We start from the raw sequence: 17,420 nt of genomic DNA, 5'->3' as shown, positions 1-17,420 counted from the left end.
TTAGAAAAATCAAGCAATGCTGGGCCCACAATCCCACATGGCTACAGCTCAGTAGCAGCTGCCTTTTTCTTTCTTTTTTATCCTCACCCGAGGACATCTTTGCATTTCTCTTCAGATAGAGCGGGAGGGAGAGAGGGAGGAAGAGAGAAACATCGATGTGAGAGAGACACATCGACTGGTTGCCACCCACATGACCCCAACCAGGGCCGGGGACAAACTGCAACCAAGGTATGTGCCCTTAGCGGGAACCGAACCTGGGTCTCTCTGGTCTGTGGGCTGACACTCTAACAGCTGAGCCAAACCGGCCAGGGTGCAGCTGCCCTTTTCAATGGGGCATTAGCTTTTCAATTGGCCACAGTCCCCACCCTGCCCTACTACCTCTCCAGGCTAAGAGTCAGCTGCCATTTGTCACTGCATTAGGGTAATATTTCTCTCTATCCAACCCTCTGTACTCAGTTACTGACACAACCCACCTGGACCCTGCTGTACAACACGGTAACACTCCTTTTGGAGTCTGAAATGGTTAATGCTGACAATGTCGATCAATTGAGCCAATTCAATGAAAAGTGATCAGTAAAAACAAAAATCAGTCAAAATGATCATTCTGACTGAACTCAGCAGAAACCAGGTGCAATGCACTTCTGTCACATTGTCATTATCCCTCTGTCATCCTGTCTCCTGACTATCACCCCATTCTGCCCCCTCCCCAGGGACAACCTTGTCCTTCACACCTTTCCTGAAGGGCACTGCTGAGTGTCCGGGAAAGCCAGCTCTCTTCTGTCCTGGGACCCAGCGAATGGGATTTTAGCTCAGGGACTCTGAAAGGAGGCTCAGCACAAGCTGGCTGGAGCCGGGACCTCTGCCGCAGCAGAAATGCTTACTTGAAATCCTCCGGGTCAGGCTGTACGTAGACTTAGATGTGTCTGAGGATGAACATCTTCGATCTGGGGAGTTGGTACGTGGGGTCAGCGGGACATCACTGGCTGTGTGGACAGAGTCCCCGTCCTTGTCACTGCTCCTGCTGGCCATCCTGTGGGAGGGAAGAGGTCTCGATGGTTGTCAAAGAATCCCCAGGGACTAGCATCTCTGTCCCTTGGAGAACAGACCCATGAGGAAATAGCTCTCAGGCCCAGTTTATGTAACTTAAAATAATGCAAATTTGAAATAGTGTGGGAGCCCTAAGCTCCCAATAATGTCTTGCTTTTTGCACAAAGTGTGAAATGATGTGAATGAATTATTTCCCAATTTAGAACAATCAGCCAAAGCTGGGGCTGGAGGGAGGAATGTGGAAACTTAGTGAGGATATGTCCTCAGGAGTCCGGGGGACACCACTTCGACCGGTCAAGAGCAGACCTGTCCATCTGCAGCCTGGAAGGAACCATGTGGCGTCCTAACTTCTGCAAGTGGCTCTTGGTGAGAAATGCCCTGCTATTTCCATAGTCACTGTGTCTATCATTTAACGTCTTTTAAAAATATCCTATAACAATGTCACTCGAGGGTTCCTTGAGTGGCAGGGTATAGCTACAAAATGGCCCTGAGAATCCCTGATTGAAGAACAATAGTTTGATGTAAAGAAACAGCGATGAGTTAGCAGCAGGCATGATTCAGTGTGCTCCCAATGAAAAAACGAAAAGCCCTGGGAAGGAGGGTGGGGAGATACAGAGTAGCAATTAAAGAGCACAACCTCTGGGTTTCTACCCTGGCTGGGTGATCTTGGGCAAGTTCCTTCCTCTCTCGGTGCCTCCATTTCCCCATCTGTAAAATGGGAATAATAGTGTCCACCTTGCATGGTTGCTGCGAACACTAAATGAGTTCACACATATAAATTGCTTAGAATGGTGCTAGGTATGTAGTAGGTAGGTGCTCAACACATTTCAGCTAGTATTACTACAACAGGGGTGGCTTTAAGAGTCCAAATATTCATAAATCTACTACGTTAGGATGACGGGGGAGGGAAAAGGAGGGACAAAAACTGGCAAAGTGGCCATGAGATGGATGCTGCTAATAACACGCCCCGAACTGTCACAGCTGAGGATCGAAACGTTCTGAGATTGCATCCCCCTGACTTGACATTTAAGCCTGCAGGGAAACTAGACCTGAAAAATATAAGTTTCGAATTCTCCGAGGTCTTCCAATGCATCCTGTGCACGAAATGAGATGGATCTGTTGTTCTCCCAAAGTGATATAAGGGTCACAGAGAGGACAAGACCGGGGTGTTTTAAGGGCAGAAACACACAGCCCTTGGCTGCCTCCCGCTCCTGGTCTCCAGAAGGTGAACATAGTAGACGAAACGTGGAGGGTGGAAAGTAGGGGCAGTCACAGAAGTGGGATCACATTGTCCCAAGCATTCCATTTGCTCCCCCTTAAATGAAAGCTGCAGCATCCTCCACTGGAGCACCTCCACCTGCACAGCCTGCTCACTGGCTGCCGCACCTCCGCGGCCGTCACCTCCACCTGTGAAGTCCCATCCGGCCCTCAAAGACCAGCGCCTGAAGCCTTGGTGGGGTCCTCTCAGACACAGTGCCAGGGTACGCCTGAGTCACCCCTGCTTCTCCTGCAACCACAGGCGTCCTTGCCCTTCTTCTAACACACCGAGCCGCACCGTTCCCTCTGCCTGGGATGCTCTCCCAGTCCCCATCACTCAGGTCTCGGTTTCAATAAGCATCTCCTCAGAGAGGCCCCACCCTGTCCCCATCACCTCCTCCCATCGCCTTCAGCCCTTATCCCCACACCTGCTTTTGTCCCTCTGACCTGCACACAATTCATCTTCAGTTGTGGCTTGCTTGCTTCTCTTCTACATCTGATACCAAGCCATAGCCCCTATGGGTAGCCAGGGTATCTGTCTTCTCCACCACTGCCAACCTTGCCCTAGTGCCTGGCACGTCTAGGGTGTTCCACATTTATTTTCTCAGTGAATGAATGAATACACCCTTTCTGTGGTCCTTATCCCATTTATCTTGTGTCATGATGGTCTGAGTCACCCCTCCAGTACCAGGGTACATTTCTTAATGGTGAGATATGTACATACTATGACCAAAGGTACCAGGTGCTGAGTGCCTTACATGTGCTGGGCACTGGGCTAAATGCTCTGTAAGAATAATCTCATTTCACCCTTACAATAGTCTGGGAGTTAGTTGTTATTAATAACTCTGCCCCCTTTACAGGTGGGGAATAGAAGCCCCAGAATAGAGTGGGGAGAGGGATAGATAATTAATTGGCACCACAGTTAAATGACAGAACCCCAACTAAGTCAAGCAATACCAGCCCAGCCGGTGCAGCTCAGTGGTTGAGCATCAACCCATGCACCAAGAGGTCACCGGTTCGATTCCCGGTCAGGGCACATGCCCAGGTTGTGGGCCTGATCCCCAGTTGGGGGCATGCAGGAGGCGGTCAATCGATGTTCTCTCTCATTGATGTTTCTATCTCTCTCTCCTTCTCTGTCTAAAATCAATAAAGAAAAAATTAAAAAAAGAAAAAAGGCAATACTGGACTCTGCATCACAGCTCCACCGCACTGAGCTGGGCATGCCCTGCAAGGCCTGTAGAGCTTGGTACACAGTAGGTACTCTACACATGCTTGTTGGACAAACAAATGACCTGAGTTAAATTCACTCTTCAGTGAGGGTCTTTCTGGCACTGCCCCAAAAGGAGTTGTACAGTTTCCCTGACCTTCACCAGGCCAGCCCAGCCAAGGAAAGCTGGAGACCCACACGACAGAAGCACGTGTGACCATTAATGATGTGTCCCTCACACAAAGGGCCAGCTCATCTGTCACCCCTGCAGTTCTGGGCTCAAATGTCACAGCAGGAACAGCACTGCAAAGCCTGTACACTTGACATTTCTACTCCCTGCCTGTTTGATAACATGCAACTGCCTACTCGGTAAATAAATCTGGGGAAAGCACACGCTGTAAATTTGCTCTCTGAATGATTTAACCCGCTTCCCCTTTACAGATTTCTCTTAACATTTTGCATCGTGTTGAGTGCCAAAAAGGCACTAAGTGATACCCAGGATTCAAGGAAGACCTGGTTCATCCTGGGAAGACCCAAGGACATGTATAGCAGTTCAGGCTGTAGCCTGCACAACTCTAGGTGGTGCCATTCATAATAACCACCCAGTGAGTGGCGCCGCCTGAAATTATATGGTGTGTTGGCTCTGCTAGGAAGTTTCTAGTCCAGAAGGTCTCACCCTGTGCACCCAGAAAGAGTCCTCTGCTTGCCCAAAGGGTCAGCTGCCTGGTCAAAGTGCACCTGTCATCCAGCTCTGTGGCCATGCATCTGTAACACTCCATCTGGGCATCTGGGGGCAAACATACCCGACTGTGATTTTCAATGTCCATCAGGGTCTCCACTGGTTCAAAAGAAAATCCAAATTCCTTAATCTGGCATTCAAGACCCTACACAATCTGAGCTAGCAGGTTCATTTTCTATGAACCCCGCAACTACTCTGAGACATGTCCATCTGTCATGTGTGTCTGCCCTGAATCTAGTTACGGCACCCAAATTGTCCATTACAAAGGGCAGCGAACCACAGGGCCAAAGCCACGGTCTGATTTTGTAAATGAAGTGTTACTGGGACACAGCCACGCCCTTCAATAATGTGTTGACTATGGCTGCTCTGCACCGCGATGACAGAATTGACCGGTTGGAACAGAAACTAAGCTCATGAGGCTGAACTATTTACTATCTGGCCCTTTAAAGGAAAAGTGTGCCAACCCCTGTTCTACTAGCTTATTTCATGTGTTTCAGGTGGGAATGACCCTTTCCCCGGTTCCGGAATGATCAGGCAACCCAGGCATGATCCTGGTACCACTTCCTCCAAGCAAAAATGACTGGTGACTAGTTTTGCCTGTTAACAATGAGGCAAAGATAAAAGCAAGCTTAAGAATGAGGCCAGCACAAAAGAAACAAAGAAAAAGAGAGCACAGACATGCATACCTATGATGTCTCTGGATCCAGCTATGCCTGAAGCCATTATCCCTGGAGTTTTCCATTAAAACTCTATGCAGGACTGCCATGTGAGTGTGAATGCACAACTCTAGGGGGTAACTGGACATATGTACTCATCTTATCTTTAATACTAGATTATTTTTTAATCCTCACCTGAGGACATGCTTTTTATTGATTTTAGAGAAAGAGGAAAGAAGAGAGAAACATCAATCGGTTATCTCCCATATGCACCTTGATCAGGAATCGAATCCACAACCTAGGTATGTGCCCTGACTCCGCAAACTTTTTGGTGTACAGGATGATGCTCCAACCAACAGAGTCACCCCGCTGAGGGTCCTATACTAGATTTTTAAAAAAACTTATCTTTATTGCTGAAAGTATTACAGATGTCCCTCCTTCTTCCCCCCATTCACACCCTCCTTCCTGCTCCTGCTCCCACCCTGCCTTCACCACACTGTTGTCTGTGTTCACTGGTTATGTGTGTGTATATATATATATGCATGTAAGTTCTTTGGTTTATCTCTTCCACCCTTCCCTCTGAGGTTAGTCAGTCTGTTCCCTACTTCCATATCTCTGGATCTATTTTGTTCACCAGTTTATTTTGTTCATTAGATTCCACAAATAAGTGAGATCATGTGCTATTTGTCTTTCTCTGCCTGGCTTATTTGGCTTAGCATAATACTCTCCAGGTCCCTCCATGCTGTCTCAGAGGGTAAGAGATCTTTCTTTTTTACAGCTGCATAATATTCCATTGTGTAAGTATAACACAGCTCTTTTATCCACTCTTCTACTGATGGACACTTGGGCTATTTTCAAATCTTAGCTGTTGTAAATAGTGATGCTATGAACACAGGGGTTCCTGCACTATATTTAAAATCCCGAGCACAGTAACAAGACTCTACCAAGCCCCTAAGTCCCACAATGCCTGCAGGGCATACTTAAGAAGTAACTACCAAAGAAACTGAGATTAATTTTCAGTTGGATGATTGGTACTTTCAGGATTCAATTTCTGCCTATAGGCTAGTCAGTTGGTCAACAACTAGTTTTTGGAGTAAAACAGATAAAAACCCTACCCTCACAGAGCTGGCATTCTTTAAAGAAAAGACACCAGACAGGCTAAGCCAACTTCTGTCATATAGGGCACTGGAAAATGGGGCTGAGCTCTTGATTAATGAGTGGATTTCACCCAACATTTCAACTCTACACACACCTGCAGGATTCAGGCTACAGCCTATGCATAATGGAAGAGTGCTTTAGCATCACCTTTACATCAGTTTAAAGAATCCCTATCAATACCTAATAAAGAGAGAAATAAATACTACTGTGATAGGCATGGTATGTGCATAGCTCATTATTCTTAATAAGAGCCCCATAAAGTAAGTCTTATGGCTATTCCCACTTTACGGATGAGGAAACTGACACAAAAACAGGGTTAACAGACTCTCATCTAAGACTGAAAACCAGGGGGTAAGCATTTTTACATCCTTTTCCACATACTAATTCATGCACAACAACCCTAAGTGATAAATACTATTACTTTTATCATTCCCATTTTACAGATGGGAAAACCAAGGCATAGAGAGATCAAGCAACTTGCTCAAGGTCATGGAACAAGAAAAAAGTAAAAGAAACAGGATATCAATTCACAGAGCCTGACACAGAACCATTTTGTTATGAAAATATTTGATACCTGCCTCTAAGAAGAGAAAACAAGAGGAAAGACTGAGGCATGACACCCCGATATGGAGGGAAAGATGGGGCACCAGAGGTTTCTGGAATCTTAGCCCAAGGATTTAGCTGAGACAGCACTGGGTCCCCACTGAAGCTCCGGCTGTCTCCTCTCTGGGCCTCCCCCTGTGGATCATGAGAAGTTGCACTTAATGATCCCAGGCCCTCTAGACTCAACCCAGACTCTGTGGCCATGTTCTTCTCCCAGCCACAGGGAGGTGGACCAGACACGTGGCTAAAAAGCTTCAAAACTGCGTTCCCAAAATATCTGAGCGACTGGCAGATGGAGATGTTGTATGCAGGCGCGGGAGGAGAACGGATTGGAAATAAAATGAAAGATGCCAGAGAGAACATAAACAGCGTTGGAGGACAGGATAGAGCCTGGAGGTGCTTTTCGGCTTCCCTATTTCTGAAGCTCTTGGTCAGATCAGCTAAGATGCACTTGTTTGTTCATTCCATCTACCCAGCCAGGCAGCAAACATTTACTAATCATCTACTATGTGCAAAGCACCGGGTCAGGTGCTAGGCCATGTGTCGTACTGCCTTGGAGGGACACCTTTAGAATCTGGACATCCCTTGAAACCACAGATGCTCGCAGACCTTTTTCCGCTTGGAATAACACTCAACATGATTAAAAGGACCCACATGTTTAGCATTACACAGTTCACATCTCAGAAGATGTGAAACTAGCTGAACAAAGTCCCACCACCAGCTGGTCTCACCAGCTTGCCAAACAAAATGAGAGGCACCAAGCATGTCCCCATCAGCAGCAAAGAGGTCAATGGGCGCTCAGCTTTTCCTGCTTTCAAACCCCAAATCCTCCTTCCCACAGCCCCAACCCCCTCTCAGAAACCCAGAAAAAAAAAGGGTCTTGTGATTGTTTTCAAGGAAGTTCAGAGCAGTGTTACTTACAGCCAGGGAGGAGTCTGGGCAGGAAAAGGTCCCAGAATTTCAACTTCATCCTCACTCGACTGGCAACAGCTGGACTCATAGCACTTCTGACAGCAGTGCCGGCAAGTCCATCTGCACAGCAGCAGATCGGAGACTCTAGAAAGAAAACCCTGAGGCCATTGGGGGAGACGGGTGGGGGACGGGGGAAGAGGGGCCAGGGCAGGGTGGAGAGGAGGAAGAGGAGAAACACCTGAATTACAAGCAGCCCATCCCTGACGAGAAATAACGACATTCAGGAGGTCTGTCTCCACTGTCAACACTTGGAACAAAATGTTTTCCATTGCTATTTACCCACTGCAGGCACGAAGATGGCAAACACCAACTCGCCGGAGCCATTAATAGCGAGCAAAACATTTGCAGGTAGTTCCTTATGCAGTTTATGGGAACGGCTTTCTTGACATGTGGGCGGTATACCCAGCATGGTGAGGGCTATACAGTATGTTCCTGAGACACAATGAATATCAGTCTGTCTTCTTGAGCACAAAGCAAAAATCGTGGTTTTGTTTTTTATTTCTTTTCAGTGACATGAAAGTAAGCAGAGATAATCAAAGGGAATGAGTAGGGGGTGGGGAGGGAAACCTATCTTGTCATCTGTGTCTTTTCCCCGGGATCTCCCTGCCATAGAAAGGCATCGAAACTGTGCCCTGATCAACATCTGGTTACTGTTTAATAGTCGATATTTCCCACAGCCTCACATAAGACTCCAAAACGAAAAGCAAGCATTTCTTGATTAGAAGCCAGACCAAACGAATCATTGAATTAACCCACCTCGTTTAAAGGTTCCAACTGCCCTTTTAGAGATCCAAGATGAAGCCATGGGGTGGAGGGGTTGGGAGTGACAAAAAGAGAGAGACAAGACCAGTTTAGCAATATTCCAGCAACTCAAAAAAGGAAACAATAAAGCCCTGAATCTTTCCACTTACCATCCTGGGAAGGGAGCTGACTTCCTAACAAGGTGTCGCTATCTCCAGGGTTGCTGGTAGCCTCCTGGCTAACCAACACCGAATAAATGGGAAACTTTAGCATTTCGGTTTGATTTGCACCGTATGCTGTTATGAATCAGAGCGGGTGGATAGATAGTCATGCTATCCAATGCAGCCACACTTCAGAAGAGCAAACCTTCCTATACAGAAATAGCCATGAAGGCAACCCAAAGAGACATGATTAGCTGACATGCAGGCAGGCAATGAGTGGATGTGACTTGGCTCCCCCGCCCTCCTGGAGGCCCTACCTTCCAATTCTGCTCCAATGGAGATTGTGGGGAGCTTCGTATGACCACCCACAAAGAGAGGGAGCCAAAAAAGAAGCCACAATCTGGTCCTTGGAGGAGGGATGGGCTGTCTCCCTTCTTTGGCTCCACCCCTTATCCCATCTTCTTCTTACAAGTTCCTAAGACAGGCTCCTTCCCCTCTTCCAGAGAGAGTCTTGATGGCTTTCCAAATGGGCCAAGTAAACCAGGTAGTTTAGGAGGAGTCTCACATCCTAGCCTGGAACATGTCCCAGAGGTGAACTGAGGTGGGACTCGAACTCAGAACTTTGAACCAAGAGGGAAAACGTTATTGTCTTTTTCAATTCTCTTGCAAGAAGGAGAAAGAGTCAACTTGGTACCGTTCTATGTTAACATCTTTCTCATACATGCAAATCTCCCCACCCCTTCCTTTTTAAACAGAGAGCAGACCCTCAGCTCAGAGCCTTGCAGAGAGCCTTCTCCAGCTAGAATCTAAGAATGTGGCATCACCCTGGCTGGTTCGGCTCAGTGGTTAGAGCGTCAGCCCGCAAACCAATGAGTCATGGGTTCGATTCTGGTCAAGGGCACATACCTCGGTTACAGTTCATCCCCAGCCCTGGTCAGGTTGTGCAGGAGGTAACCAATCAATGTGACGCTATCACATCAATGTTTCTCTCTCTCTCTCTCTCTCTCTCTCTCCCCACCCCCCCCCCCCATCTGATGATAAATAGAAAAATATCCTCCGGTGAGGAATTAAAAAATAAAAATGTGGCATTATTCTTATTTCTTTTTTTCCAATTGCCTTCTGTTTATATCAAGTGATCCTGGTTTTCTATTATGGTATTGACATAAAGTTGCCCTTTCATATGGTTTTTTAAAGTAAAAAAAGCACGAGTCCATTTATAGAAAAATATTAAGCAAATAACAGCACAGGTGGTACACTGCTTGTGAAAAAGTCAGAATCCTTGAAGTGATAAGGATATGACTGCAGCTTGGAAAATGAAGTCTCGGGCACTAAACAAGACCTGCTGTGGGGAGAGGGGAGGGCAGAGGATGCAGCATGCAAAGAGCTGAGTAGAAAAGTTCAACTAGTCCTGACCTCACCACTAGCCAATCATGTGACTTGGGCAAGTCAAGGGGCCACTCTGAGCCTCAGGTACCGCTTTTCTTTGGTGGAAAGACTAAGCTAGGTCACTCTGAAAATGCCTGTGTGTTGCCCAGCTGCAAAATATCCACCCCCTTCTGTGGTTTATGAGAACAAGGTGGTTTGTCAAGACCAGCTGGAAACTACCAGGCACCAGGGACTGTCCTGGTGAGCAAAGCAGCAAAAAGCTATGTCCTTGAGGGGCTTACAAGAGCAAGTGCTTAAATGCTTCTGATAAAGTGCAAGGATAAAGCGATGCTTTTTCACAATCCATGCCCATTATCTTCATGTGGGGAAGTGTTTGCTCAGTATGTGGTGATCAGAGAACCATTTATAAAACCATGATGAGCAGAGATAAGGCCACCTCAGGGTCCCTACTAAGGAACAACCATCCAGCCTTCTCAAGACCCAGGTGCAAGAGAAACCAAAGAAAATGAAGAAAGAGCAGAGGAAGATGCCCTGATGCTACCAGGCATGCTTTGTGACCCTTTCCTCACACCGAGTCCACTGGGGTTGTGTGTTTGACCCAATGGAGGCGAACTGATTCAAGTCAGAAAGAAATAGGATGCGCCCTGACCAGTTTGGTTCAGTGTTTAGTGTCGGCTCTCCGACAGGAGAGTCCCAGGTTCAGTTCCCGCTAAGGGCACGTACCTCAGTTGCAGTTTGTCCCCGGCCCCAGTTGGGGTCGTGTGGGTGGTAACCACTCGATATGTCTCTCTCACATCGATGTTTCTCTCTCTCTCTCTCTTTCTCACTCTCTCCCTCCCGCTCTATCTGAAGATAAATGCAAAAATGTCCTCAGAGGAGGATTAAAAAAAAAGAAAAAGAAACAGGATAAAAACAAACCCAGACATGCTACAACAGGGTTGAGAAATCCAGCCTGCAACCTGCTTTTGTACGGCACTCAGGCTAAGAACGTTTTGTACACTTTCTAATGTTTGGGGAAAAGTCAAAAGAAGATTGCTACTTCTTGATTCATGCAAAGTATATGAAATGCACATTTCAGTGTCCACAAATAAAGTTTTATTGGAACACAGCCACACCCATTCATTTACTATTGTTGAGACACAGACCTTGCAGTCCTCAAAGAAAAACTTATTTATTCCTTGGCCCTTTACAGAAAAAGTTTAAGTTTGTTCTAGAAGTTAAGCCAACAGCATCACCAGGCCATCCTCATACTCAATGCTTCCCACCATCCCCCCTTTTAGATCTTACCACGACCCCCTACGCAGCTGTGTTGCCTTGAGCACCCCACTTAATTTCTCCGTGCTGAAGGTGGTCATTAAGAACTGTAGAAGCCTGTTCAGAGGTTCTTCCTTTCTCACTAGATTTGCATTCTGAGAGGCAGGGGCCATGCTGTTTTCACAGCTGTGCCCCCAGTGCCCACATATAGTAGGTAGTCATCCAACTGTTTGTTGAGTGACTATTGAATAGTCCCTCTAACAACATCCAGCACAGGGTGGGTGTAAACGTGACCTTCAATGAACTTGAAAAGATGACCTAGAGATTTCATGAAATTGAATCCAGTGGAGCTAATCTAAGCCAGGAGAGGGATGAGGAGGCTAGCCAGGTGACAGCACAGAGTTCCTGGCCAACTGAAACGTCTGAGGACAAGATGAGGGGATGTGGGAGCCAGAGGGAAACTAGGGGACCAGCAGCCCCCCAACTATGGCCAAGGAGATGAGAAGTGAGCCCAGATGCACCCTGGATGAGCGAGTCTGTAGGCTTCTCTGCTGGGCTCAGAGGAGCCAGACCCAGAAGCAAGCAGCTGAAAGGGTCTGACTGCATGACCTTGGCGCTGACCTGTCACCACTTCCTGCCTTGTATTAAGGAGAAAGGTCTCAGTAAAGCATCCCACTCCTCCACCCTCAAAACACCATCCTTGAAAATTATTTCAGCCCAAAGGATTCTTGGGGGAGTTTCTCCCAAATGATGGGGGTCCACAACTCCCAACCCCAAGGTAATGGCCTGAAGTAATTGGCTGCCCCACCAGCACCAGCACCAGCACCAGCACCAGCACGCCTCTGGTGTGTCCCCCACACCTCAGCACCCAGTGCCCAGGAGAGACGATGTCCTTGTCCCTCCTGACCAGAACAGCTGCCTCAGGCTCGCTCCGCCTGCCAATTAGCCCGAGCTGTCACCAAGGCAACAGCAGCTGGCGGGCCGGGTGGCAGGGGCGCCTGGGGCCGTGCTCGCCGCGGCCCCTCCCCTGGGGTGGGGTGCAAACGGAAGGGGAGGGGGGAGTGGGGAGAAAAGTCTGCCTCAGCCCCCGTTCCCTCCCCAGGAGGCAAAGGCGCGTGTGCACAGTCCGCAGGGGGCCTTAAATCCGGGGTGTGGGGGTCCCCAGCCTCTTCTGGGGCGTACAGGTTGCTGCACTCCGGTATCCTTTTTCCCTAGGCAAGTTTGTGGGAGCGCAGTCGTGTGCCCTCCCTTACGCGTACTCTCGGTCAAAGGGGGCACGGCCCCCCACCCACCCACAGCGTGGACCTGGCCCCCCAGCCTCAGCCCTACCTGGATATACGCCATTTTCGCCCGCGCGACTCACTCCGGCCCGGGCATGGCGCCGCCACGGCCACTTTGCCCTCGCCAACAGGAGAGGGGGGAGAAAGCAAAGGGGGAAAGGAAGAAAAGGCGGCCGGGTGGCCCCAGACGTGACTGGCGTGGCTGATGAGCGGCGCCCGCCCCTCCACCGGCCGCCCCGTCCTTGCCTCTCCCTGCGCTCGGGCGCCCGGAGTCGGGGCAGCCTGCAGGCTGAGAGAGCTGAGGTGCCCAGGGCCCCCGCCTCGGCCTCCCTCGCCGTCCTGCGCTCCCCCCGAGGCGCTCCCGGGGATGGAGTGAGGCCAGGGCGCCTGAGGAGGGAGCCGGGGGCAGCCGGGGACTGCGGCGACCCTGGCGCAGGCGGGGCCGGAGACGCCGGGGCCGGTGCGCGCGGGAGGCGGGGGAAGGGATGGGGATGGGAAGCGGGTGGGAGAGGGCGGTGCGCGGGTCAGCCCATCGGTCGGCACCGGGGCTACCACCTACCGAAAACAGAGCCCACAGGATGGTCGTGAAACCGAGGGGGCACAGTCCAGTCCCCCCCCAACCCCCACGGAGTCTGGAGCTGGAAGGGTCCTCCCCAATCCAGCCCTCTCTCAGACCAGCTTGGAAAAACTTTATTCCCGCCCCACCCGACGCGCCTAGAACTGTTGCAGGGAGGAACGCACAAGCCAAATGAATGGGAGTCTCAGGTTAAGGTGGGGCGTGGGGCGCCCCAAGGGAGATGCGGCCCGGGATGCCGTGGGTTGTCGGAGAGAGTGGAGCTCCCCTTTACCCCAACCTGACCGAGTTGCGCCCTGGGCGCAACAGGTTTAGCGCGGGGCGGCCCGGCAGCGCCACCCAGCGTCGTGCCCAGAGTAGTGAGCGCCTCTGCCCGCTGGAAGCTCCGCGCCACTGAACGTGCGCCCCAGGGCGTGTCCACCCGGCAGCTTCCCCGCGTGGCTGGGGCGCCCTGGGCCTGGAAGCCTTCCCCAAGCCGGTCTTCCCACCCCAAGGCCACAGGGCTGGAACTAGCTCTCCACTGAGGCATTTGAGGTGAAACATTGCCCTCCGCCGGTTCCCTTTTTAAATGCCCAGCCATCTCCAGTTGCCAATCATTAGTTTATCAACCTTTTAACCTCCCAGCGCCTTTGTGTTTTCATGGGTAAAAATGGCATAAAATCTCTGCCCTGCCTATCCTCCAGGGCTGTTTTGTGGGAATAAATGAGGAAGTAATGAAAGCTATGCTACACATGTTTATATATTCTGTGTAAAAATCTAGCGTACATATACATTTTGAGTGTGACAGAATATTTCATTTGGAGCACATGGCAGGTTGAGCCCTTATAACTCGGCGGGCACTGTGCTCAACACTTCATAAGCATTATTTCATTTCATCCTTCTTGCTCACTTCTATACATGTAGTACAGCCCCTGACCAGAGGAGGCATTCATTTGGTGTTTTTGTTGTTGCTGCTAACTTGACTCCTCTTAACTTTATGGGGGAGGTGCTGCAATTATCCCCAATTTACAGATGAGGAAACTGAGGTGCAGAAAGGAAAAGCCACTGTACTGAGGCATGGCAGCTGGCGGCACTGGCGTAGTTTATGGTATTCATCCACAGTGTTTCTTCAGCACTGATGCGAGGAGGTGATTTGATTGTGGAAAGTGGGCTTCGCAGGGGAGGGGTGCCCCTTGAGGGGACTGGCCAGAGGTGGAGAATTAGCCACAGTTCCCATGAAGAATAGCTAACGTGTTTTGAGACCTCGTGCCTGAAAGACTTTTACACAAATTCTATCTTTTGATTCTCTGATAACCATGAGGTGGGCACTATTACTATCCCACTCCTTAGATGAGAAGAAAAGGCATGAAGAGATGAAGTAACTTGCCCAGGGGGTATGCAGCATCAAGGGGTTGGGGTTCAAAGCCTGCCTAAGCTGCTGGAACTTTCCCTAGCCTCTGGACCTGGCTGCCTCACGGTGAATCTTGGGAGAAAGGGCAGGGGATGAAATCTTTAGGGTTAGTTTGGGACTTTGGTCCCAAAGGACTTAAAAGTATCTGAGGGCACCAACCACCCCTCCTCCAATGGATGGGGTTATTTAAAATAAGGATAATAGAACCTACCTCTGGGGGTATCAAATGCTTTCCTGTATGTAAAGCACCTGGCATACAATAGGTGCTTAATAAATGCTTGCTGAAAGAGTAAATGCATGGTAATAATTGCTAGTATGGATGCTTCTAACTCTAATCATTATTAGGACTGAGGGCTGAGCACTATACATGCATTCTCGTTAAATCCTTACCAGAGCCCTCCAAGGCGGGTACTGTCGTTGTCCCATCCATTTTACAGGTGAGGAGGCCGAAGCTCTGAGAGGAAGTGGGTCTCCCAAGGCAAACAGGGAAAAGTGACAGGGACGGGATGAATGTGCGGATCTGTTTAGCTCTAAAGGCCCAGCTCTTGGTGGATGCACCATCTCAGACGTAAGAATGAATGCGAAGTCAGCCCTAAGCCATTCATCAGGAGTGTCTGTTTTCACTCCAAGACTGGATTGCAGGGTCTCCAGTTCGGTGAGCCTCTCGCTGCCCTTCTCAGGGACTGCAGTCTGGCTTTGGTGTAACCTGGACTCAGACCAAGGCTGTGCCTGTTCAGACAAGGCGGCTGGCACCTTCACAGGTCTCGGAAGAGAAGCCCCCAATCCAGGAGACTAATGAACGTGTGCAATTGTGTGGGACCTGTGGTGTGATAAAGGGGGCCCAGGGGGCTGTGGGGGTACAGAGAATGGTGCCCAACATAGTGTATTTAGGATCAGAGGCTTTCTAGAGGGGGTGGCATTTAGATGAGTCCGAAGAACAAAAGGTGAGGAGATTACTCTAGAGTCCAGTGGTACTCAACTGGGAAGGGGCGGCAGTGTACGTGGATAGAATTCTGGGGAGTCCATGAAAATAGATACAAAAAGTTACATGTCCATTGTCACTAATCTCTACCTGAAGTTCAGCATCTCCTTTCATTATGAATGCAGGCAGCAATATTCATATTTACCTGGAACTTTGTCACCAGTAGAAATCATATATATTCATATCACATTACAGTTGCAAATAACCTGAAATTTCTTTTACACTCTTTACTGCTTGAAATTACAACAGTTATTAGGCCCACCACTAGCTCCTTCTATTTAATGCATTAATGAAGAAGCACATACATTACCAAATACATTAGTTTTAGTATTTTGATAACTAGATATCAGTATAATTATAATTTCATTCTAATCTTATGTATTCTACTCTATGATTTAAAAAACATTATTTTGAGCCCTGGCCTGTTTGGCTCAGCGGTTAGAACATCAGCCTGCAGACGAGAGTCCGGGTTTGATTCCAGCCAAGAGCATGTGCCCCAATTGCAGTTCGTCCTCAGCCTCAGTTGGGGTCATGCGGGTGGTGACCAATCGATGTGTCTCTCTCACGTCGATGTTTCTTTCTCTCTTTCTCTCCCCCACTCTGTCTGAAGATAAATGTAAAAATATCCTTGAGTGAGGATTAAAAAAAATAATACAAATAAAAAACATTATTTTGAGAGAGGGTCTCTAGGCTTCAACAGACAGGCAAGGGATCGATGGCACAGAACCTCTGAAAGTAGCACGTGTGTTAGCTTAGAAGTGAGTGTGGGAACTGCAAGTCAGGAGAGGGTGGTGCCAGGTGAGGTTTAACAGGTAGGAGGGGCCAGATGTCCGGCAGCCTCTTAGATCACCCCATACCAGAGCAGGAAGGATGGGGTCAGAAAGAAAGATTTTGGCTGGGGCAGGGGGTCTGTTTGTGGGCAGGGAGTAGACAGGCCTGGAAGCACGAGGCCATGGCCACACTCCAGGTAGGAAGGGATGCACATCTGAACTAAGGTCATGGCCATGAATAATGGCTGTAACTGAATGAGCAGTGATGAGGTTGTGGAAGGCAGAGGAAACCAGAGAAAAGCAGTTTGCTGGGAGCGGAGTCGGGGTTTTGTGTTTGGATATTTTGAATCTCAGATATGCATCATCTAGGGTTTCTGAAAGAAACCCAGTTCAATCCAGTTTGAGCAAAGAAGAACTTACGGGCTCATTGACTGGGAATCCAAGGACAAATCCTGCGGGCATGGCTGGATTTAAGGATGCTAATGATGTCATGAAGACTCGTGCTCTCTCCCTCTTCGTACCTCACCGTTTCACAGCTTCTCTCGGAAAATTGGATTTTTTCCATTCTAGAGTAAATTTGCTTCACATGGCAGAAAAATGGCCATGAGTGGCCTTGAGCTTATATTTTAACAGCTTATGCTCCAAAAGGAAGAGAGACTTTTTATGAAATCTTAAGGGAAAACTCTAATTGGTCCTGCTTGGGTCACGTGCCTCTCTCTGGACCAGGTGACCAGAGATGTGTGGGCATTAATGAGCCAGGATCCCGCAAGGACCACGTGGAGAGTGGGAGTCTCGGGTTCTCTAAACAAGAGATTCTGGGAGGCAGAATGACACACCCACAATGATATGGCTGTGGACGTACAGGTGGAGAGACCCAAGGGGCAGATTAGAGGGTTTTGGAGCACAGCCCCTCCTAACACCGAATGACAGAGTTGATGACCAGGAGATGAGGCTTCAGGCACATCGCGGTGGCATTCCTGGGCTCATCTCAGTCCACAGCGGCGGTAAGGACCTGGCCTCTCACCTTCTCCCCTCCAGGCCTGAGCTCCGAATGGCAGGCTCAGACACATAATAATGGTTTTCTCCTCAGGACTCTAAAGGTGGCAACGAAAACCACAGACCTCAGGATACCCATTATAATTAAAAAGCGCCAGGCTGGCAAGAGCAGTCCCTGGCATCCATGTGGGCAACACACATTCGATCAGGTGAGTTTCTATTTCTGCCGTACAGGCTGACAGCACTT

At 49.0% G+C, this 17,420-nt stretch overlaps 1 protein-coding gene across 2 annotated transcripts in view; it reads right to left on the bottom strand.

Moving 5' to 3' along the window:
• SYT17 (synaptotagmin 17) overlaps positions 1–12,529 on the bottom strand; it is a 78,289-nt gene extending 65,760 nt beyond the window's left edge. The window contains exons 1-4 of one of the 2 annotated variants that reach the window (XM_036280276.1): positions 12,511–12,529; positions 8,396–8,413; positions 7,589–7,737; positions 882–1,030 (exon numbers count right to left, since the gene is read on the bottom strand). In XM_036280276.1, coding sequence (XP_036136169.1) covers positions 882–1,030; positions 7,589–7,737; positions 8,396–8,413; positions 12,511–12,525 — 331 coding nt within the window. In that variant the 5' untranslated portion in view covers positions 12,526–12,529. Of the gene's footprint in view, positions 1–881; positions 1,031–7,588; positions 7,738–8,395; positions 8,414–8,550; positions 8,798–12,510 lie in introns of those variants that run through there. The other variant, XM_036280277.1, reaches the window with a different exon arrangement.
• Positions 12,530–17,420: the final 4,891 nt, after the last annotated feature.

Source organism: Molossus molossus, unplaced genomic scaffold (assembly GCF_014108415.1).
Source record: "Molossus molossus isolate mMolMol1 unplaced genomic scaffold, mMolMol1.p scaffold_m16_p_3, whole genome shotgun sequence".
NCBI lineage: Eukaryota > Metazoa > Chordata > Mammalia > Chiroptera > Molossidae > Molossus > Molossus molossus.
This window is presented reverse-complemented; position numbering and strand designations above follow the sequence as displayed.